Source organism: Bombyx mori, chromosome 11 (assembly GCF_030269925.1).
Source record: "Bombyx mori chromosome 11, ASM3026992v2".
In the NCBI taxonomy this organism is placed as follows: Eukaryota; Metazoa; Arthropoda; class Insecta; order Lepidoptera; family Bombycidae; genus Bombyx; species Bombyx mori.
Window position 1 is genome coordinate 6,682,768 of NC_085117.1, and position 22,749 is coordinate 6,705,516.

Consider the following 22,749-nt stretch of genomic DNA (forward strand, 5'->3'; position numbering starts at 1 on the left):
TCAATCATAAAAAAAAACCGCCTGAAGATAATAAAAGCGTATTAAAAAAATCTACTTAAGTATGTATGCCAGTCTCTGGTGTCCATAGCACAGGGAATCCTAATTTAGGACCGGACCGTGCGTGATTTGTTTCTAGTTACATATTTATATTGTCAAATATTCACAGTTTTAAGAAGAAAAAAATTATGGCTTAGATGAGTGGACGAGCTCACAGCCCACCTGGTGTTAAGGGGTTATTGGAGCCCATAGACATCTACAGCATAAATGCGCCACCCACCTTGAGATATAAGTTCTAAGTTCTCAGTATAGTTACAACGGCTGCCCCAACCCTTCAAACCGGAACACATTGCTGCTTCACGGCAGAAATAGGCAGAGGGGTAGTACCTACCCGCGCAGACTCACAAGAGGTCTTACCACCAGTGCACAAGAGGTCCTACCAATAGTGACAAGAGGTCCTACCACCAGTTCACAAGAGGTCCTACCATCAGTTAGACCGAACAGTTAGACCGATTCGGGCCCTTACGGGTCTGCGAGGCACGATTTTCTAATCGGAATGTTGTTGTTGCAGTCATAATGGGCAAGGTGGTAGGTCGCGAGGCGAGCGCGGCTGGCGGCGCCTGGTCCCGTCTGGCGCTCAACGTGCAGGCGGTGTACAAGCGCGCTCCCCGCAGCCGGCTGCGACGGGGCGCCGCCGCGCTCTTCGTGCGCGCCCGGGACCTCGCCTGCAAGTGTCCTAAACTAAAGATCAACAAGTCAGTATCTTCTTTTTTTGTCCTACCTAACCTGATATCCTTGAGAGGCTATTTCAGCTTCTCCTTGACGTGTAGGTGAGCTCACGGGGCTTAAACCGGAGTGGTGCTAACACTGGCTCTAGCAAGGGTAGTACTTCGCAGAATCTACCACCGGATCGGGAACGAAGATCCGACGAGAAACTCAGTGAGCTGTGAGTTAATTTACTCGTCGAGCCCTTCGTCGCAAGCGACGGGTTCAGTGTTGATGGTGACCGGTGCTTGAGGTACCTAAGAGCACCGTTAATGGATCCGTAATGGCATGTTTAGTTGTTAAGAAAACAAAATTTTAATTCTTAATCGTTATTCAATCAAATAGCAGTTTATCTTCAAAACTCAGCGTTTTTCAGCTGCTTGGGTGACCCGTGGCATTGCTGGTCGCCACAAATAACAGTAAACCTTGGATAATACTATCAGATCGACAGTAACCTCATCAGCCTACGAAGGTAATAAATAACTCGTACTACTACGTACATTTTTTTCTCGGCAGATCATACCTAATCCTAGGAGTGGAAAAAGAAGGTCTTCAAGCTGGCTTACCGGGCTTAGTGGTGGGAGAGAGAACCCTTCTCCTTGAGTGGCGCGACGACTGGCACCGACGCATCCGTCGTCTTCAGCGTCGCGCGATCAACTGCCACTAGTCGCCAAAACATGCCGATAGATGTCACTGTTATAGATTTTATTCGTAGAGACTACCAGTCTCCATCACAAGATGTCGCTGTACAGGCCAGACAAAGCCGCGGGCATTTGTTGACTCGTATTCCGTCGTTTGTTCCGTGTGAGAATCGAAGAGTAGTTATTCATTCAAATGTTACTGCAACTCGTAATTATGATAATATTTTTTGAACATTAATTAATTAGCCTTCGAAAATTTCGACGTTAATAAATCACTAATGAATTTTTCGAACGATGTCTTTTTATTAACTGACTTTGTTTCTGAAATCGAATTAAAGTCTTTTTTTATCATTGAATATAATCATAAGTTTCCTAGTCCGTAAGAATATACTGGCAACATTTTCTACTGTGAACCTGCTTACATTGTAGAATCATATTCAAGTAGAAAATATACGATTCCGAAAATGATAAAATTAGTAATATGTTTCCTTTCCTAGGATTTATAGGATTAAATAAATAACTTATAACTTGAACTTGATGTTATGCATAAATACGTGCGTTTCTTTTCTGTTTCTCGTAAAACACTTTAAGCTATATTAAGATTCGCTTGTTTTGTGTCCTAGCAACATTCTTATCTATTAGATTGATTTATACAATTGACAAGTGACTGACACTGGCAACTACTACTTCTTATTAACCATGGACGTATAATATAAAAACGAACTGTTTAATCTTTCCTTTTTTAAATTAAATTTCATCAATACTTATATACATAGATTGTTTTAATGAATAATGTTGTGAACTTCTAAGTAATCTATACGCTCTAGTCAAAGTGGACATATTGATGACATACATGTTGAAACTCCTTCTCTTTCTCCTCCTATAAAGGCTTCGACGTAAACTCGACTGTAATTGTAAGGTGATAAGGTATATTTTATGTACGAGTAGGCCTGCACCATTTTGCTTATTTCTGCGACGAAGCAGTCATGCGTTATGTTGTGGAGGGTAGTAGAAGTGCCATTATAAGATACCGTTTGAGACTACAACCTCATGTCTCAAGGTGACGGTTACGGTAGTTACGCTATGATGTACATAGCACCCAGGTGGTGTGGTACCGTCAACACAAAAAACAATTCAGGTTTCACATTGTGTTCCTTCTTCCCTTCTTGATTGATTCATGCCACTTTGACCATTTAACAAACAGTGAAGTCCTTGGACAAGTGTACTAAATTCCTCTGCCAAACGTTTTGTTACTTAAGCTAGTGTAATCTACGAAGTAATCGCTTAAATATCCTATAATTTGTTAACTTCGACTAAACTATAATAATATGTAGGCACTACAAAATGTACCTTGTTTGAAAGAATATGTTACACTTTTTAGAATCCTAATACGAACTGTTTATTTTTTCTGTTTGTTTCTGTCTTTCGTAAACTAAACGTAGTCACAATGTTTATTGAATGTACCTCACTCGTAAAACCTGATATAAGGTTTTGATTATTTTTAATTGTAGTTATAAGTTATTGTAATATTATTTAAGTTCAAAATGTATAAAATGGTGTACGTGAAATTATTATTTTTTGTAAATTATTTTAATCTTGCCAAAGTAACTGACGGAGTGACGACATGTACTCTCTTTTTTTTATTTCTCATTTGAATCATCGTTTTTTTTTTTTTCGAACAGAACGCGTTTTAATGTATGTACAGTATTATTAGCTTTACTAAGAAACGTTATGATTAAGGGATTCTTTCACGTTTGCAATGTACATGTGCATCATTATTTGATGAATATGATTCTCTCAAATCTTGGTCAATTTTATTAGCTAGTGGTCGCTCAGTCTGTTATCGGGATCACAGATGACGCAAGCAAAGGATACTGACTTAATATACACTTAACATTGTTTACAGATAAAATATTATTTTATTTGTTGTCGTTTTATTGCTTAGCTCATGGACCAGCGATTGATGTTAAGTGATTACTGGGGCCTATAGACATCAACAACAGCGTAAATGCCACCACTTACCTTAACACTTGAATTCAAAGTGTCAGTTCTACAGCACTACGGCTGCCCCATTTTCCAAACCAAAACCTATTAATGTTTAACGGCAGAAATAGGCAGGGTGATGGTACCAGTGCGTACTCAAAACGCACCCTAAAAAAATTTATTGTTAGCTGATGGCCTTGAGAAGTCACTTCAACGTAACCGTTGCTAACACTAGCCCTAGCAAGAGCAGTGCTTCGCAGAATCTACCACCGGATCATAAACGCGACCCACTGACAAGATCCGGCGAGAAACTCAGTGGGCTGTGTCTATGGGTTAACTTACTCGCCGAGCCCTTCGTCGCAAGCGACGGGTTCGGTGATAGCGATGACCGGTCAAAAATGTTTGTAGATTAATTAGCATTTAACCAACATCTCAGATTTGTTTGATATTTCTCTTGGTTATCTATAGCTCAATGAGTCACGGTATCTAGATGAAAGGTAAAAACTTAGGTAAAATATATCGGCCTGCTGATTTGTTTCGTCGACTCCTCTTGTTGGTAAAGATAGCCGTTGGTAGACATTTAATATAAAATAAATCATCTGAATTTTACGAACCGAAGCATTCCATAAACAACAAATTACCGTCAACATTTTTATGAATCTACAAATCTCTGAATATTTTCGTTTTTAGTCAATAACAAAAGCTTTGAATTTAAATAGAACAAAAAAAAATGCAAATAAGAAAAAAATATGTAAACCCGAAATGAATCGATCGTATAAAAAAGTGATCAACAACCATAAAAGATGTATCGCTTTCATTGTAATCGTCCACAATTGAGCTGTCAAAGTTATTTATGTAGAACGCGGACGATACATCCGACACTGGATCTAGTTAGATGTAATTAAAGAAAGGCTCACAGCTATTATTGGACGAGCACATTGGATTTGATTTCTGAACGTTTTATGTTATTCTAAGTATTCATCATGGAGTTAATATGTACCTACAACTGGAGTGCTGTCTAATGCCGAGAAATCGGTCTCGAAAGAGAATACTTTTTGGTCGCGGTGTCCTTGTCTAATGTGGTGACCATATATAATTTAATTATAGGACAAAATTATACACATGCATCAGTTTTGAATTTACCTTAAGTAATTCTGTGTAACCCTATGTAAATACAAAACACGTGCTTGCAACCTTTTATTTATGTAAATTCAATTCTAAACATTGCTTCGTCGTCATGGTGATTTTTTTCGACGGTTTTTTTTGGAAATTGCTGCGTTGTCGAAAATCTAGCACTGAGTTTTATTATAAACATCATTACCTCAGTTCTATTACTTAAACTTCCACAAACTCATGTTTAACGTCCGAATACTCAACCGCGACTTAAATAATATATTATGTTGAACTTAATTACGCAATTCCTACTTTAATGTACTGGCTAAGTGGGCCGTGCAAATTAATATTTGACACACTGAGTGAGACACTGAACAGACATGGTCTGCGCATATCGGGTGCTCTTTTCCTACATTCACATCTTTAATTGATTTAAAATTGCTTGTATTTTTACTTCTGTGCTATTTTCATGACACGTGTATATTAGGTCTACTAGTTACATTTTAGGAAATAAAACACAATGGGTAATAAAATGAAATGAACTGAAATTCATTTATTTGTTATATGTAGACAATTAAATAACTCTTAAATGACAAGTCAATACACATAACACGATACACATAGTACTTGATCTCTATTTACAAAATATTGGTTATACATATTATTATTATTAAGTTCAGTTAATTTTCTGTAGTCTTATAATATAACATTTCCTCTATTTTAAGTAAATTCTTTTTTTTTCAACGAAATACATAATTTATTTTAATCAATATCTAAGTGGACCATCAGTATCATTAAAATTTCGCAATTTAAATTTCAATTCAATTAAAAATCGCCATTTTTCTCTAATAAATCTAAAATCGACTTTATATTTACAATCACTATTTCGCGACTTTTAAGTTTTTGTTTCAATACCTTAACATCTTGTCGTAATTTTGCTTTTCTCGGGGTATTTTTTATTTCTTGCGTTTGAGTACTTGATTCTTCTTGTTTGACCTTTATATAGGACATTTTCCAGAAATTCCAACGTCATATTTACTAGAAGATCCTCCTCGTTCGCTTAACGTCAGGCAAATGATATACATGCTTGCGTGCGACGCTATTCAATACAATAAAAAAAGTTCAAAAAATACCACGTGATGGCTCTTATAATATGAAAAATACATTGCAAAATTATAGTTTTCACGATTGTTTTTTCAAATTTAGTATATGACATAGATTAAGTACAATTTACAAGACAAATGGTATTAAATATTATAATGAGACAAAATATCTCACATTTTAAAAATATATGCTCACACTAGTAAAAATTTATCAATGAATCTGACATATGGAAGGATATTCCACAAACTGGAGAGGATTCTCGCTTAAAACCACTTACATTAAAAGTGTTCACCATGATTACACGGAAACTTTCACGATTTTCGAAAAAAAACAAGCCACAAGCTGTATCAGTGCCATTTTAACTTCGCACTACAAACGTAAATAGACGCCATTTTTCTTTTAATCCATTCATAGCTCTTTTTCGGTGATGCCAACAATTAATCTGGCTTTCCACCAAATTCAACATGAAAACCATCAGAAATCTACGTACCTACCATTAAATTTTCCATTAAACAGAGTTCTTATTAATATAGAACAATAATTTTTTTGTTAATAAGTTTTATTAATATATGATGTTCTATTAAAAATCAATATATATCATATAATCAATACTTCTTATATAATTTATTTTAATAAATTGTCATCATCCGAAACTAATTTCACCATAACTTTGTACGTTTATTTTGAACCAATTTAATTTTTGACGTTGATGGAAATTCTAAATTCTCGCAACATTTTCTAGTTAAGTTTAAGTCACATCGTTTAAATAATATGTATTTAGATATATTATTGTCATAAAATGTTTAAAATCCTGTAAAGTGGATTGATTTTAACCTTTTCGATAATTTTCAACAACGCCCAAGCTACTAAAAAATCCACTAACCACTAAAAGCCATTTTTGATAACTAAGACGGGGGTCCAAATTCCGAGATTTTATGGAAAATCCGCTAAGCTAGCAACACTGCTTTTTGTTTGTAAAATGTGCGAGAGGGACACCACCACTTAATAATCATTCTCTTTTCAGACCGTTTTTCCTTACATCTTTTGCTATTTAAAAATAAACTTTAAGCCATAGACATAAAGTATATTTTTAGTTTTTATGTCAAACGAAGTAAGCACTCCAGTTAGAATAGTAACTCTATGGTATTCATACATAACATAAAATTTTGGCGGGAACGCGAGGAGCGAAGTTGTGTGTGTGTTTTTTTTTATTTTGGCTATTTAGTGACTTTCCAGATTTGAATGTGCAATAACGAGGATTTATTGACTGTTTAGTATCTGTGAAAATGCACAAATGTGGGAAAATGAAACAAAGCCGTTACACGTAGCTTCTCGGGATCTTCCAAAAAGCGCACTGAAAAAATCTCAATAAATAACCAGCATTTTACTGAGATTATATTTCAGCTTAAATCATCTCATTTCATTTAACTTCATGACAACTGATTAATGTTTCAAATTAATGAATTTCATTTCATTGTATGGTATGAAACGAAGGCTTTTTTATAACACAGGGAATTCTAATTAGGGGTCCAGGTGACCGCGCGTGATTGGTTCTGAGCTATTTACACGAATCGATTGATTAATTAATATTACAGCGATTCCTTTTGCTCATGTTAGATCCATGGCAGCTCGGGGCGCCTCTAGCAACACAAGCGCATAAATCTCGTTGACGCACGATCCAACAATTTACAATAATCTCGGTGCTGCCATTCTCGGTAAACAAAAACGGCGACGCACGTCACGACTTTATCTTTGTAATTGAAAAAACCTAAAACGCTTTGGTTAGCTTGCGATAGCGCGTTAAAGGAACACGATCGTCCAATAACTGAAGGCAGGAGCCGCCGTGAACCCGCCACAGTATAACTTAGCTTAACTGCTAACTCGCTAATTTAACTTTTAATTATTATTTTTTATAGCCCTTGTAGGTAGACGAGCATACGGCCCACCTGATGGTGAGTGGTTACCGTCGCCCATGGACTTCAGCAAAGCCTGGGGCAGAGCCAAGCCGCTGCCTACCGAAATTAGCTCAGCTTTTATATCTTAGCTTAACTTAATTTTTTATTAGTTTTTACTCTTGAGAGTCCGCACGGGTAGGTACCACCACCCTCCCTATTTCTACCGTGAAACAATAATGCGTTTCGGTTTGAGGGGTGGGGCAGCCGTTGTAACTATACTGAGACCTTAGAACTCATATCTCAAGATCGGTGGTGGCATTTACGTTGTAGATGTCTATGGACTCCGGTAACCACTTAGCACCGGGTGGGCCGTGAGTTCGTCCTTACACCTAAGCGATAAAAAAAAATAGCTTGAGTTACGTGAGCTTAATTTGTACATACCGGAATAAGTTCTTGCAATTGTTTGAGCCAATATCAGCTAAAAAGTCTCGAAAAATCCGTATATTCAATCTGGTCTCAGAGGCAAAGGGTGCTGAATCTCATATTATATATATGATACTTGAACATCTCACGAACACACCTATAGGAACAGATCAGGGAGAATGGAAGAGTTAATCTTAACCAAACATGAAAATTCTTTAATTGATTAAATGTCTTTTGAACAATTATGATGCACTGTACATTACAAACAAAATTGATATAGAAAATAGCTGATATTATATTAAAAGCTATTTAATATTCACGGGCGTTTCTTACGCCTGTACATAATATACTAATATTAGGTGAACCGCTTTGAAAAGTTTTACAAAATATTGTAAAAAGTGTACTTTAGTTATTGTAGAATTAATGCAATGTATTTATCATTGTCTAGTTGTGTATGCATATCTTTATGAAATAGCGTCATAAGATTTAAATGTTGTTTTAATATTGTACTTGCTAATGGTCGAATTAAACGTATTTCTTTTCAGACAAAACAAATAGCATCTTAGTAACAGAAGAAGTAATCTCTATCTCTTTTCATCTGTTTATCCTATTCAATATTGTTATATGTCAGCGTACTGTGTAACAACAATACAACCACATTCACACGTAAAGCTTTTCTAAGCGTAAATAATGATTTATGTATATTCAATCAATAAGAACAACATAAAGTATGAATTTATTATAGAAAGAGCATTTCGACACATCCGTTGCGCCATATTCTAAGGAATCCGTGGTCATCCGTGGCAAATTGAATTATTTTTATTTTAATAAAAGAAACAGAAAACATTATCGTGTATTGATTTATTGTTAGCAATGATATTTTAATTCATTAACACGATCACAGTATAACATAGTGAGAAATGTGACACGCAGTTTTTTGGAACGAAGTTCCTTATCGCGCGTTGTGAAAGGGGGCTAGACGGAAAAAATTCTTACGAAAAGTTGTCACGACACTTTTTAGATCCGTCATTTTGACCAATCAACGTGTAGGCGCTTATCGCGTGACATTGCTCGTATCCGATTGGTCCGCGTAATGAGTACAGTTTCTCGAGATAGCGTTTCAACAATAGTAATTTAGTTCATAGTATTGTTTTTTTCTTCTTCATAATGCCGTAATTTATTATTATAACTAAATAATCGAAAGGAACTTCGTTCCATCCGGGTGTCCCTTGACACCTCTGAAGTTTTTTTTTATCTCAACGTGATCAAAATGACTTGACTGCATTTTAAATTTGCTGTGTCATTTATTACTTCCCAATCGCTTGCAAGTTTACTTTACTTGGAACTACTGAAGTAAATCAACAAACAAAAATGTTTTGAATTCTATTTATTTAACTTTAAAGGATTAATAATTATTTTAACAAATTGTGAATATTGTTTTTATAATCATATTATATATTATTATTATTATCTTTAATGTAATTTATTTACATAAAATCGTATGGCTTATAACACGATTCTTTTCGCTTTTTCGATTGGCGTAATTTAATGCATAAACTAAATGTGAAGGTCGTATGTGTGTTCAATTGTAATCTTTGTTCTTTATGTATGTACCAAAAATAGTAAAAATTGTAATACACTCACATTAAAAAAAAGGAAACCATAAAATTAGCACGACAAAGATTTTCCAAGTGATATCTTAAGATCATCTGGTACATGCCGAGCCGGTATGCAGATTAAAAGTACTATAACGCACAAAAGGCCTACATACTTCCGTCGTTAATTTAATGAGCATTTTCAACGCGACTGTACCATTACTTTTGAATGTATTTTCTAATGTATTAAAGTAACAATAATTTGTAAGTGATGTCAAATTAATTGGAAAGCATTTATAAATATTAGGCTGTCCACACACACTCAATGATTATTTTGACCTCAGATTTACTGTGTTCCCTGACCAATTATCATAACTAGACCTTAAATCAAAAGGATTCCCTTCGTCTATATTAGTAGTCATAACAAAGATATTTTTCATTAACAAAATATCACATAGAGCATACATTTAATTATTTAGTGGTCATTAACGTATTTTAGAGTACAAACAGTAGAAACCTTAGAAAATAAAGTAATTATAGTGAATTCACAGTTCATCTATATGGACTGCCTGAAAATAGAAGAAACACCACGCTTCTAAAAAAAAAATGGGAAGAAATCCCACGCCGTATGATATCCTTCAGTTTCAAATGAATCGAGTCTGAATGTTTGTGAGCAGCCTAATCATTTTAATCTCGTATTAATATTTGAGTTCTCATTGTACCCCCCAACTCCTGTGATGTGAACAAATGTTATTGGTTATATTTATTTAAAAAAAAATATATATATAAAATAAAAATTACATTGATATAACGAATCGAAATGTGTTTTTATTTCGTCCCTGTTAAATCGTCTGACTCAATAGCAAAACGTCGCAAGTCACATTACAATGATAATATACAATTTCGCAAACAGAAGTCCTCGTGGCCTAATGGATAAGACGACCGTTGTACGCGGATCGAGCGACTGTGCCAATGTTCGAATCCCGCAAGAAAGCATCAATGTTTTGTAAAGAAATATTGACTTCACTGAACTTCACGTATGACTGCCACGATGAAGGAATAATAACGTGTAATAAAAATCAAATCAGCAATATTATAACTTGCGTAATTACTGGTGGTAAAACCTCTTGTGAATCCGCACGGGAAGGTACCACCATCCTGTTTATTTCTTTCAAAAAACTATATAGTTGCTCTTTGCTTTGAACTTTAGTGTCACCAAGAAATAAAGCGATCTTACAAGCGCTGATAATGTTTTATTACAGTTTTCTTTAAAAGCCGAGTGTGTCTTGATGCTGATTGCATACAAAAAGACATGTATAACACTTTAATTATTTGAAGATTTTAAGCTACAAGGAAGTGAGAGACTGAGACCTTAGAACTTATATCTCGAGGTGGGTGGCGCATTTATGTTGTAGATGTCTATGGGCTCCAATAACCACTTAACACCAGGTGGGCTGTGAGCTCGTCCATCCATCAAAGCAATAAAAAATAAATAAATAAAAAAGTTAAAAGAAACTTAAAAGGAAGTTAAAAGTCTTATTGCAGAAAATTTATTCAAACACCCAATTCAAATTATCTTTAACAGACAGAGAAATAATAATTCTGTAGTGTAGTAAGCAAGAAAACAATCGTAATTTTAAATATCATGCTTAATACCACATAATGCTTTCTTCGTTTTACGCGAGTCATAAACATAATTAAAAGTACTTTTTACGATACAATCTCGCATTTACTATTGTCATTACACTAGGCACATATTGAAATTACGTCCGTAGCCATGAAAATAGTATTATACATACATTTAATCTATATATTAATACGTGAAGCAAAAACTTTGTACCCCTTTTTACGAAAATTGCGCGGACGGAGGAGTATGAAATTTCCCGCACTTATAGAGAATATAGAGAAGGAGTGCACAACGCTAATATTTAAAAAAAAAAAGCATATAAGATACATTAAATCAATAAAGAAAACATGACATACACTACCGTGTATTTGACACACACACGCATGCGTACTATTTGTTTATTATCAAAGTTTTCTTATTGCTTATAGTTTGTAGTCAAATTGAGAATAGATTAAATATTTTTGTCTTTATTAATATTTGTCTAAAGTGCAGTCTTGGTGAAATCTGTGACTATACTCGTAGAAGCATTTGACAATAGAAGCATAATAGTGTATAAACTTATAATTTTGATTGATTATAGTCGAATTTCGACCACTAGTAACAGTAAAAACACTAGATTAAACAGATATGTATGTACATCGAAGAAAACATAATGCCTCGTTGGCCATTCGTTTGGCCGAGAAAAAATAACACATCTTAAAAGAAAAATGATGTTCGTGCTACTTATCACACCTCCGCGTTCCTCTGGGAAATCATAGCGGCGCTGCCCGTGTGCCGACAGCGTATTACATTTGTTTTATGGTATCTCCTTTTGTATCGAAAGGGGCGTTTGGCTTTTGTTTTGAGAAGGTTTTTTCAAAGTTATCATTGCATTCCAAGTGTGAAAGTTTAGCGTTGTCGAAACTATAGCGTGTTGTCTATATCTATACTAATATTATAAAGAGGAAAGATTTGTTTGTTTTTTTGTTTCGAATAGGCTCCGAAACTACTGGACCGATTTGAAAAATTCTTTTTCCATTAGAAGTCGACATTGTCCCTGATGAACATAGGCTACTTTTTTTAATTTTTTTTTTATTTTTTTTTTTTGGTTTCCTGTGTGTTTTAATGTTTCCGAAGCGAAGCGAGGGCTGGTCGCTAGTGTTAAATAAATAATATTAATAACTGGGAGCAAATCACGCATGTACATCCGGCTCCGATTTAGGATTACCTATGTTATGGGTACCAGAGACAGAAAAACATATTATTATATATGTTTAACTACTTAAATGTAATGATTTGGAATATTTCAGAATGAATAAACAATAAAAGACTTAATTCTCTTTTCTGTCATGTAATAAGAAAACAAACAACATTTAAAGCCTTTAAATCTGTTTTTAAATTAATATTTTAAATAGTATTAATATATTATGTATTATCCAAAACTGAACTCTCTTTTTACTGAATGACAGACTTCACTTCGTGATACTGAACGACGCTGAAGAAAAATCCTTTTTAAAAACTAAAGAGTTTTAAATGATAAAGGTTTTGGAACGAAGTTCCTTATGGGACGATGCGGAGGGGTACCCCGACCGGGAAAAACGTCCGTAACGTAAGATTTTTATTAGTAATGCACACAGTGTACGACTTAACTTTGTAATAACGCACAAAAAATAAAATATTTTTTATCATTCATTGACCACGATCTCAGCTTGTTCGTTTGCGCAATACACTAACTCTTATGCAAACAACCGTGAATGAAGTGTACCACAATAAGTTCGCACGTTACCGAATTACCGTGGGTTGTTGCGAAACTTCCAGTTTTATTTTCTTTGTACCTCGCATAGAACTTAAATTAATATTTTCATAATAAGGAACTTCGTTCCTATCCGGTGTCCCACGACACCACACATCTTTTTTTTTCTTTACATATGTACATTTGTAGGTTATAAACACCCAAACAAAGAGCAAACAAACCTGTTTAACACGGAATGATTGCCCTATGCGGGAATGGAAACAGGGGCGCTAACTGCTACGCCACCAAGTCAGTCTATTATTATCTATGGTGTGTTGTGTATAATGCAAGTAAGTGTTGTTTCCGCTGAGAAGATCCGGCGAGGAACTCAACGGGCTGATGCATGGGTTAAGTTACTCCTCGAATTCTTTGTCGAGATCGACGAGTACGGCTACTGGGGTATCTAATCCTGCTTCTAGCATTAGAGCTGAAGGCGTCTAGTACAAGAGTTATTGGATCTGATGGATCCATAACGACGAGTACTGCAATCCTTGGCTTCGTGAAGGGAATCGGAGAACTTGATAACTGTTTAACATCTGTAAAAGTGAACAATTGTAGAAAAATGAAACAGGGCTATTGGACGAAGATCCCGAGATCTTCCAAAATGTCCACTGAAAAAATTCCAGTAAATAACCATTAGTTATTTACTGGACATCTCGTCGGTCATCGTCCCATCTCATCTCGTGCCATTTAATTTCGTCACAATTGATTAAAGTTGTAAACTAATCATCTTCTTATAATTCCTCATATTAGAACCGAATGTAAAGACGTAATATAAATCTTCGCTTAAAAATCTCATTCAAATTCTCATCGTAAAAAAAAAAGTCTAACTGTCAGATGTAACAATTACAAAACCTAAAGGTGCATTATTGTTTTTGTAAAAAAATTCTACGTTAATTTTAATATATTATTTCTTTTTAATAATGATATTTTTGTAACTGATGGCAAGATTGTAATAAAGGTAGGAATGCTTCGCGAAAGGCGATCGGAATGCAAGATTGAAATTTCCTCATACAAGGCAAGATGTACACCCGCTACTGACCAGATAAATCGCTCTACGGTAATTTGCTAATTGATTTAATACTACTACACAAATATGTTGATGTGGGAGCGGTTTTTAAATTATTATTACACGCCTACACTCCAAAATCTGCTGACCGCTTTTGAGCACATGTCAAATAAATAACTTCGTACACACACGCACACACACACACTCTTCTAGGAAAGCGGAATAGCACATGCATTAAAATTTATATAAGTTTACACTTTTGAGAAGAGAAAAATCATATCGTACAAAACTAACTTTTTACTGGTGGTAGGACCTCTTGTAAGTCCGCGCGGGTGGGTACCACCACCCTGCCTATTTCTGCCGTGAAGCAGTAATGCGTTTCGGTTTGAAGGATGGGGCAGCCTTTGTAACTAACCTTGAGACCTTAGAACTTATATTATTATCTCAAGGTGGGTGTCGCATTTACGTTGTAGATGTCTATGGGCTCCAGTAACCACTTAACATCAGGTGGACTGTGAGCTCGTCCATCCATCTAAGCAACAAAAACAATTTAAAAAGACTGCGAAAATATGTTTGTTTGAATCACTTAATGTATTAATTGAGACTTAATGGATTATTAAGAGTATTTATTATCTATACCTAATATCAACCTATCACAATGTACGAGTATGTCATCTTATTTGACTTACCTACATTTTTTACCTACCTAACCTAACTTACTTTTTAATTCAAATTGCTGCATAAGCTCTGTCTACTAACTTCGAGATCTCCGCACGTATATTAGAGCCATGTTATCACCATCATTTTATCATCCACTAGCGACCCGCCCTCGCTTCGCTTCGGAAACATTAAAACACACATGAAAAAAAAAAAAGTAGCCTATGTTCATCAGGGACAATGTCGGCTTCTAATGGAAAAAGAATTTTTCAAATCGGTCCAGTAGTTTCGGAGCCTATTCGAAACAAACAAACAAACAAATCTTTCCTCTTTATAATATTAGTATAGATAGGGTTGGACGGCTGAAAAATTGATGAAAACTAGAATTTGTACGACATAAGCTTGTGGGATATCATTTTTTATTGCTTAGATGAATGGATAAGATCATGGATTAGCTTTGCAAATGAAGTCATATATCTTGAGACATGAGGTCTAAGTTTCAATTGTATAGTATCAGCTGTTCTACCCTGCATATTTCAAGCTGATAAAATCGTGAGTAAAACCATTACGAGCACTATGGAAGATAATTTCGAAGTCTTCTCTGGGAATACGCGAAATGCCACCGCCTTTTTTTCGAGAAAATCGAATTCAGTAACCAAAGTCAAACATCCTTGTCAATATACTTGCAAATTTATAAATAGTTTAATATAGCGCGACGTTTTAGCGAATAAATAACGTTACAAACATTACTTATTCTATACTAGCGACCCGCTCCGTCTTCACGGGGGTGCAATGCAGAATTTTCGGCTTTTGTGTAGTATGAAATATATTTATTATACTTAAAAAAAAGGGTGCGTGTACTTATGTACGCGCGTAAAAAGTTATACTTTATTTTTATTAAATTTATTTCTTTTTTTTTTCAAATATTAAATTATTAATAATAAATATTTAACGTTAATAATTTAATAATAATAATATTTAGTATGAATTATATTAAATAATAATTTTGTTATTTAAATTACTAAAAAATGAATGCTAATGACACTTTTTTTAAGAGTGTACATGCGCGAAAGTTCACCTGCGCCTATATTCAGACTCGCCAAGTTACGTCGGTCGTACTGTAATGAGCGATTTAGTGGGCAACTTCATTCTGTTAATTTTGTGTCACGGTGCGCGCGCTTCGTAAAATTTCACTCTCATCAATTTTTCATAACGTGCCTAAAGAAGTATAACTTCAAAAACCTTTCTCTTAAACTGCATTAAAATCCGTTGAACCATTTAAAAGATCTAAACGATCAGACAGCGAAAGCGACTTCATTTTAAGCTATGTAAAGATTTCTATAGAAGCAAAATTCAGTTTCATCATCCAACAACACCTACGCCACGAAACGGGGAGCAATCTATATATTAATACGTGAAGCAAAAACTTTGTATCCCTTTTTACGAAAATTGCGCGGACGGAGGAGTATGAAATTTTCCACAATAATAGAGAATATGGAAAAGAAGTGTACAATGGTAATATTTTTTTAAAATAATGCATAAAATATACATTAAATCAATAAAGAAAACATTACACACACTACATACCATATATTAGACGCACACACGCATGCATACTATTTATTGTCAAACTTTTGTTCTTGACGTCTGTTGTCAACATAGATTATACACTGTTGTCAAATTGAGATTAAATATTGTTTGTCTTTGTTCATATTTTTTATAGTGTAGTCTTGACGAAATTTGTGATTATAAAAGTATAAAATACAATCATAATAGTGTACAAACTTACAATTCCAATTAATTATAGTCGAATTTCGACTACTGCGGGACCTCTAGTAATAATAAAATATCTCGTTAGCATTGCTTAATTGACGAACATAAAATACGACATATGCCCGAAGCTTCGTCACCTGTCAATCGGGAGTACAAACGTGCACCAATCAAAACACGAGCCTTCACAATACGACGCAGTGTAATCTTGTGCTTTGTACGGAGCCACGCACGCACATTTTAATCACGTATTGTTGTTCTAACGCCAGCGTAAATACGTGGTTTCGATGTGTGAGACTGTTTAAGGCGACGCTAAACTATTAGAGTTTAGATTTAAATTTAAATGTAGAGTTCTGACTGACTGTGGTGCAATAGTTACAACCCTAACTGTTGCGCTGAGGGTCGTGGGTTCGATTAATAAACATAATAAAAAGGTTTGGTTGTTCTCTGTCTGGATGTTTATTATCTATATATGTATATTTTTAAACCTATATATGTCAGTCAGTTTTTACTGGTGGTACGACCTCTTGTGAGTCCGCACGGATGGGTACCACCACCCTGCCTATTTCTGCCGTGAAGCAGTAATGCGTTTTGGTTTGAAGGGTGGGGCAGCCGTTGTAACTATACTGAGACTTTAGAACTTATATCTCAAGGTGGGTAGCGCATTTACGTTGTAGATGTCTATGGGCTCCAGTAACCGCTTAAGAACCAGGTGGGCTATGAGCTCGTCCACCCAGATGGGTGGAGGAGCTCATAGCCACAGCTTATAGCTTATAGCCATAGCTTATAGGTCATAGTTCAGATAAGCAATAAAAAAAATAAAAAAGGAGTAGTAATAAATACGAAACAAAACTACCAATGGTTTGCCAACCAAAAAGGTTTTAATGTTATATACATGACGATAGTCTATCGTAAATCTCTCGCAGTACAACAAGCACCTTATCGTTCCGTTAGTGAGTAGGCGAAATTTCACACTTCCCGCTAGAGTCTATAAAACTATAGCATAGCATTCAGAGTACGAAGCCCTCCAGTGCTCTTGGCCCTTAAGAACTATCATAAACTGTTATAAATCTGAGCTATCCACTTCATTGTGGCAATAAGTTTTTTTTACTTTTTATTGCTCAGATGGATGGACGAGCTCACAGGCCACCTGGTGCTAAGCGGTTACTGGAGCCCATGGACATTTACAACGTAAATGCGCCACCCACCTTGAGACATAAGTTCTAAGGTATCAATATAGTTACTACGGCTACTCTTCCCTTCAAACCGAAACGCATTACTGGTTCACGGCAGAAATAGATGGTGCCTACCCGGACTCACACGAGATCCTTCCATCAGTAAAAATTTTGTGTGAGATTTCAAGCGCAAAAACGGGAGCTTGTTTTGATGAAATTCACAGACTGGGTTGGCTGATGCTAAACTTATCACACACATTTATTTAGGTTGGCCCGCACGAATAATATTTGTTTATATATGTTTTTATATGTATATATTTATGATATGTATATGTATATATTTATGTATATCTATATATTTATGTCTATGTATTTGTTTAAGTACGAGTATTTGTATCTATAAATATTATGTATGTTATATATACACATATGTTTAAGTAATTATCACCTTTACACTACACCTACCAAGCTTCATCTCTGCACTACCCTAAGGTAGACTGTTAGAGAATGCCTATGGCATTAAGTCCGCCTTTATACTTTCTAGTATATGAAGTTATAAATAAATAAATAAAATAACATTACCATAAAAAATAATTTGTGCATAATGTGATTTTATTGTTAATTCTCGCAATCCTTTTAATGTTGTAAAATATTTAGATATTTTTTTAAAATAGAAATTTGTTTACTATCTACAGTACTTACGAAATATGTACGTGTTACCTTTTTTTTATTAAACCTTATCTTAATCCACAATGCACACAATGTAATCATAATTGAAAATAAAACTGTCCTAGCAACAAACAGCATCTGACCTTGCTTTCCATTAGGTATTCAGGTAAGTATTTTATAATACTAAAACGAAAGCGTCTATATTTAAATTCGGATTAATTTTTTCTGGTTACTTTAGGCCCTAAAATTCATTCCTTGTTCACATAAACGATTTAAAACTCTAATTAAAGGATATAAAAAAAAAAAAAAATAATATTTGACATTGACACTTGGGCATATCGGTCGTTACCCAAACAATCCGTATAGTACCATAGATAATACATTTATATAGAGTACAGTAACTAAACTTAGATATTTATCCAATTTATATATTATATATTTCTCAGCAAGCTCTGGTATTGATCTGAGCTGTAACTAACGAGCTAAAGATTCGAAAAGGACAGTTATAGAGTAAACACCATTCAATACTTTCGCGAGCACTTAGAACGCTATCTATAGCCCTGACTTTAGATTCTCCAAATAAAAATATGGCAATAGGATCTCTAGTGAGTTCGCGCGGGAAGGTACACCACTCTGTCTATTTCTGCTGTAAAGCAATAATGCGTTTCGGTTTGAAGCGTAGGGCAGACGTTGTAACTATACTTGAGAACTTACAACTTATATCTCAAGGTGGGTGGCGCATTTACGTTGTATATGTCTATGGGCTCCAGTAACTACTTAAAACTAGGTGAGCTGTGAGCTCATCCACCCATCTAAGCAATAAAAAAAAGAAAAAATATATAATTGAAGCTTGAACCGAAAATCTGAAGACGTATAACAATTTGACTTCATATTTTAGGGTGAGTGGAAGAAATCACGTAGTGGTGTCCGTGGGCTAAACTAACTAAGGCATTTCACGTGTGGACGAGCTTACGAGGCAATTGATTTAAAGTAGTACTGGACCCTATAAGCAATGTGAATGCTGTTAACCACTTAGAAATATGAAGTCTAAGTCAAATTATATTGTGCAATGATGAAAGACGGGAAACCTTGACTGATTCGCTGCAGAATTAGGAATACTAGAGGTCCCGCAGTAGTCGAAATTCGACTATAATTAATTGAAATTGTAAGTTTGTACACTATTATGATTGTATTTTATACTTTTATATTCAAAAACTTCGCCAAGACTACACTATAAAAAATATTAATAAAGACAAACAATATTTAATCTATTCTCAATTTGACAACAGACGTCAAGAATAAAAGTTAGACAATAAATAGTATGCATGCGTGTGTGCGTCAAATACATGGTATGTAGTGTGTGTAATGTTTTCTTTATTGATTTAAAGTATCTTTTATGCATTATTCTAAAGAAAAAATTAGCATTGTGCACTTCTTCTCTATATTCTCTATAAGTGTGGAAAATTTCATACTCCTCCGTCCGCGTAATTTTCGTAAAAAGGGATACAAAGTTTTTGCTTCACGTATTAATATATAGATACGTTAGCGGGAACTTAGTTGTATCCCTTTAACGATCTCCATAAGAACGTTGACCACTTTAGATTATGGGCTTTAGATTATCTGCCTTTGACGACGATGAATAAAAATTATCGAGTATTATAAAATATAGCGTCGCTTGAAAGGCAAACATGACTAAGCGATAATATCTGCTTTATAAATAAATGATAGGCAATAACCCTATTCGATGCGCAAAAAAAATATATTTCTAGGTCTATTAAAATCATTTCAATCCTACAGCTAGATTCGTTAAAATATATATTTTTTCAGGTATTTCAACTTTAAATTAGTCTACTGAAAAGTTCACGCATTGTCGCTTAGTCAAGTTGCCTTTCAAGCGTCGATAGGGATAATTATTAAAATCATAGTCTATACATACAGCATTCCGGATTATGATCAAAACGTACAAGTCATCTTGTTATTCCCGACAACGAGAAAATATTACCGTGTAATGCGAACAGAAAAATATAATAAGAATATCACACCTACGTAACGATTCTTCGCTCAAATATTATGGTAGAGTATTGGTAAAATATACCGAGGCATTTTGTAAGCTTGTTTCCTATTAATAGCTTTCCACAAAGTGCTTTAGGGTTGTTATCTAGTACATAAGCAAACGGTTTCGCCAATATGATTTTCAATTACAAAATCGTATTGAGCGTCAGTAACTCCAAGGTCTCTACATCTAGATCGCTTAACAGCAGAGGTAGATGAGGATGAGTGATGAGTTAAGTTTTTATCAAGGCTTCGTTGCCAAATCTTAATTCTTGACCTTGCTCCCCCGCCGAATCTAAGCTTTTTCGTCGTAAGCGTCTTCAAAGTCTTCTAGGTTGGCGAGCTATTTGAAATCCATATAGGATGGGCTACACGCATCCTTGGTGGATCCCCTTGCGTCATAACCTGGGACCGCAGTTCCCCATGACTCATGCTACTACAACTAAATCCGTAATAGCCTCTAAATGTTTAGAACGTATCTACTATCTTCTTCTTGATCGGACCCTCATGACTCAGGACTGCGACCGCCATGAACGGTCTTCGTGATTATGTTCCTCCAGCTATTGTATTTTTTATTTTTTTGTTATTGCTTACATGGGTGGACGAGCTCACAACCCACCTGGTGTTTAGTAGTTACTGGAACCCATAGACATCTACGACGTAAATGCGCCACGCATCTTGAGATATAAGTTTTAAGGTCTCAAGTATAGTTACAACGGCTGCCCCACCCTTCAAACCGAAATGCATTACTGCTTCACGGCAGAAATAGGCGGGGTGGTGCTACCTACCCGCGCGGACTCGCAAGAGGTCCTACCACCAGTAGGGCCTTAAGTCTCATAACAGTTGATACACTGCCCTTATTTCAATATTTGTACAAAACATTATCAGCAACCACACTTTAATAGAAATCTTTAATCTTTTTTATTACATCTCACTTTAGTGTTCAAAAGGAATCGACAATATTAATTAATCTAATAATTTGCTTTGCTTACCCTCGAAGCGAACCCCCCAAGCAAACATTTCCATCGCTTTATGGGAGCACAGCCGTCGCTGCAAGCTCTATATTGTGTACACTAACTTTGTATTTCAATGGGGAAATTACGAAATAATTTTAATTAATTCTAAAACAATTAATTCACCTGACATTAGCAAACAGGAACGCGGCGTGGACGTAATCAGGCCGGGTCGGGGGGTCAAGTAAATATGGTGGGTAATTTTGTAATTTATGATACACGGTAAGTTGGCCCAGATGCCCGTGTCGTTTCCATTTTAACACGGCATAACCGTCCAATGTAGTAGAATTTATTTCTAATAATGTCTAAAATTAACTTCTATACCTAATAAAAATAATGTCTTATATTACCAACATAATTTAAGCTAAATTACTAACAAAATTCATATTTGCTGTTTAATGTAATATTATAATTCACCTAAGATTGGATAACCAGACATAAAAAGGCTTATTATTATAAATGTCTAAAATTATTGCGTACCCAGAGATACTTAGAGAATCTGATCAAGCATGTCTCTCTTCGAACATAAATAACAACAACAAGTAGATAACAACTAGGAATTACTCCTGGTATTGCCTGAGAACCTAATTAACTGAGAGCAGTCCGTATTTCCAGGAGCACGAGAAGGTACCACAATCCGGCCTGTTTCTACTGCTAATGATTCCACTCTACTAATGAAGAAACTAGTATATTTTATTGAAAGTGTTAATTTTTTTATTTATTTTTTTATTGCTTATTTGGGTAGACGAGTTCACAGTCCACCTGGTGTTAAGTGGTTATTGAAGCCCATAGATATCTACGACGTAAATGCGCCGCCCACCTTGAGATATAAGGTCTAAGGTCTCAAGTATAGTTACAACGGCTGCCCCACCCTTCAAACTGAAACGCATTACTGCTTCCCGGCAGAAATAGGCAGTGTGGTGGTACCTACCCGTGCGTACTCACAAGAGGTCCTACCACCAGTAATTACGCAAATTATAATTTTGCGGGTTTGATTTTTATTATACGATGCTATCCCTTCACCGTGGAAGTCAATCGTGAACATTTGTTGAGTACGTATTTCATTAGAAGAATTGGTACCCGCCTGGGATTCGAGCACCGGTGCATCGCTCAGCACAAATGCACCGAACGTCTTACCCTTTAGACCAAGACGACTTCGATTATTCAATTATTATTTATAATGAACTTATTTATCAAATTGCCCCCAATCAGTGAGCATCCGAGTACGGCCTCTGTAACAGGTGCCGCTGAAACACTCCGTTTATAACATACGATGTAATCGCCATGTTTAATATAAACATTTCTTTTGTGTTATAGCAAAATTATTGATATTATTCCCGTATTGATTTAGTAATGCAATTGTATTATTAAATGGCTTTAACCAAGTGTTTTGAACATTCGGAATAAACTTACATAGTTTATTTTTTTGTAATCTCATACCGGGAACGTGAATAAGTTACTACATACTTATGACTGCCGATATCAGTTTT

General features: G+C 35.2%; 1 protein-coding gene and 1 long non-coding RNA gene across 5 annotated transcripts in view; one reads left to right on the forward strand and one right to left on the reverse strand.

Annotated features, from left to right (window-relative positions):
• The window catches only part of LOC101744167 (netrin-B), a 249,874-nt gene extending 243,977 nt beyond the window's left edge, over window positions 1-5,897 (forward strand). For 2 of the 4 annotated variants that reach the window (XM_004924107.5, XM_012688688.4), the window contains exons 6-7: window positions 569-752; window positions 1,279-5,897. In XM_004924107.5, the coding sequence (XP_004924164.2) occupies window positions 569-752; window positions 1,279-1,429 (335 nt within the window). In that variant the 3' untranslated portion in view covers window positions 1,430-5,897. The remainder of the gene's footprint in view (window positions 1-568; window positions 753-1,278) is intronic. The other 2 variants (XM_012688689.4, XM_062671047.1) reach the window with 1 other exon arrangement.
• LOC110384878 (uncharacterized) lies at window positions 581-21,314 on the reverse strand. The gene is made up of 3 exons (XR_002430248.3): window positions 21,239-21,314; window positions 1,329-1,425; window positions 581-722 (listed from the first exon to the last, which is right to left on the reverse strand). It is a non-coding gene; the product is annotated as an uncharacterized LOC110384878 (long non-coding RNA).
• Window positions 21,315-22,749: the final 1,435 nt, after the last annotated feature.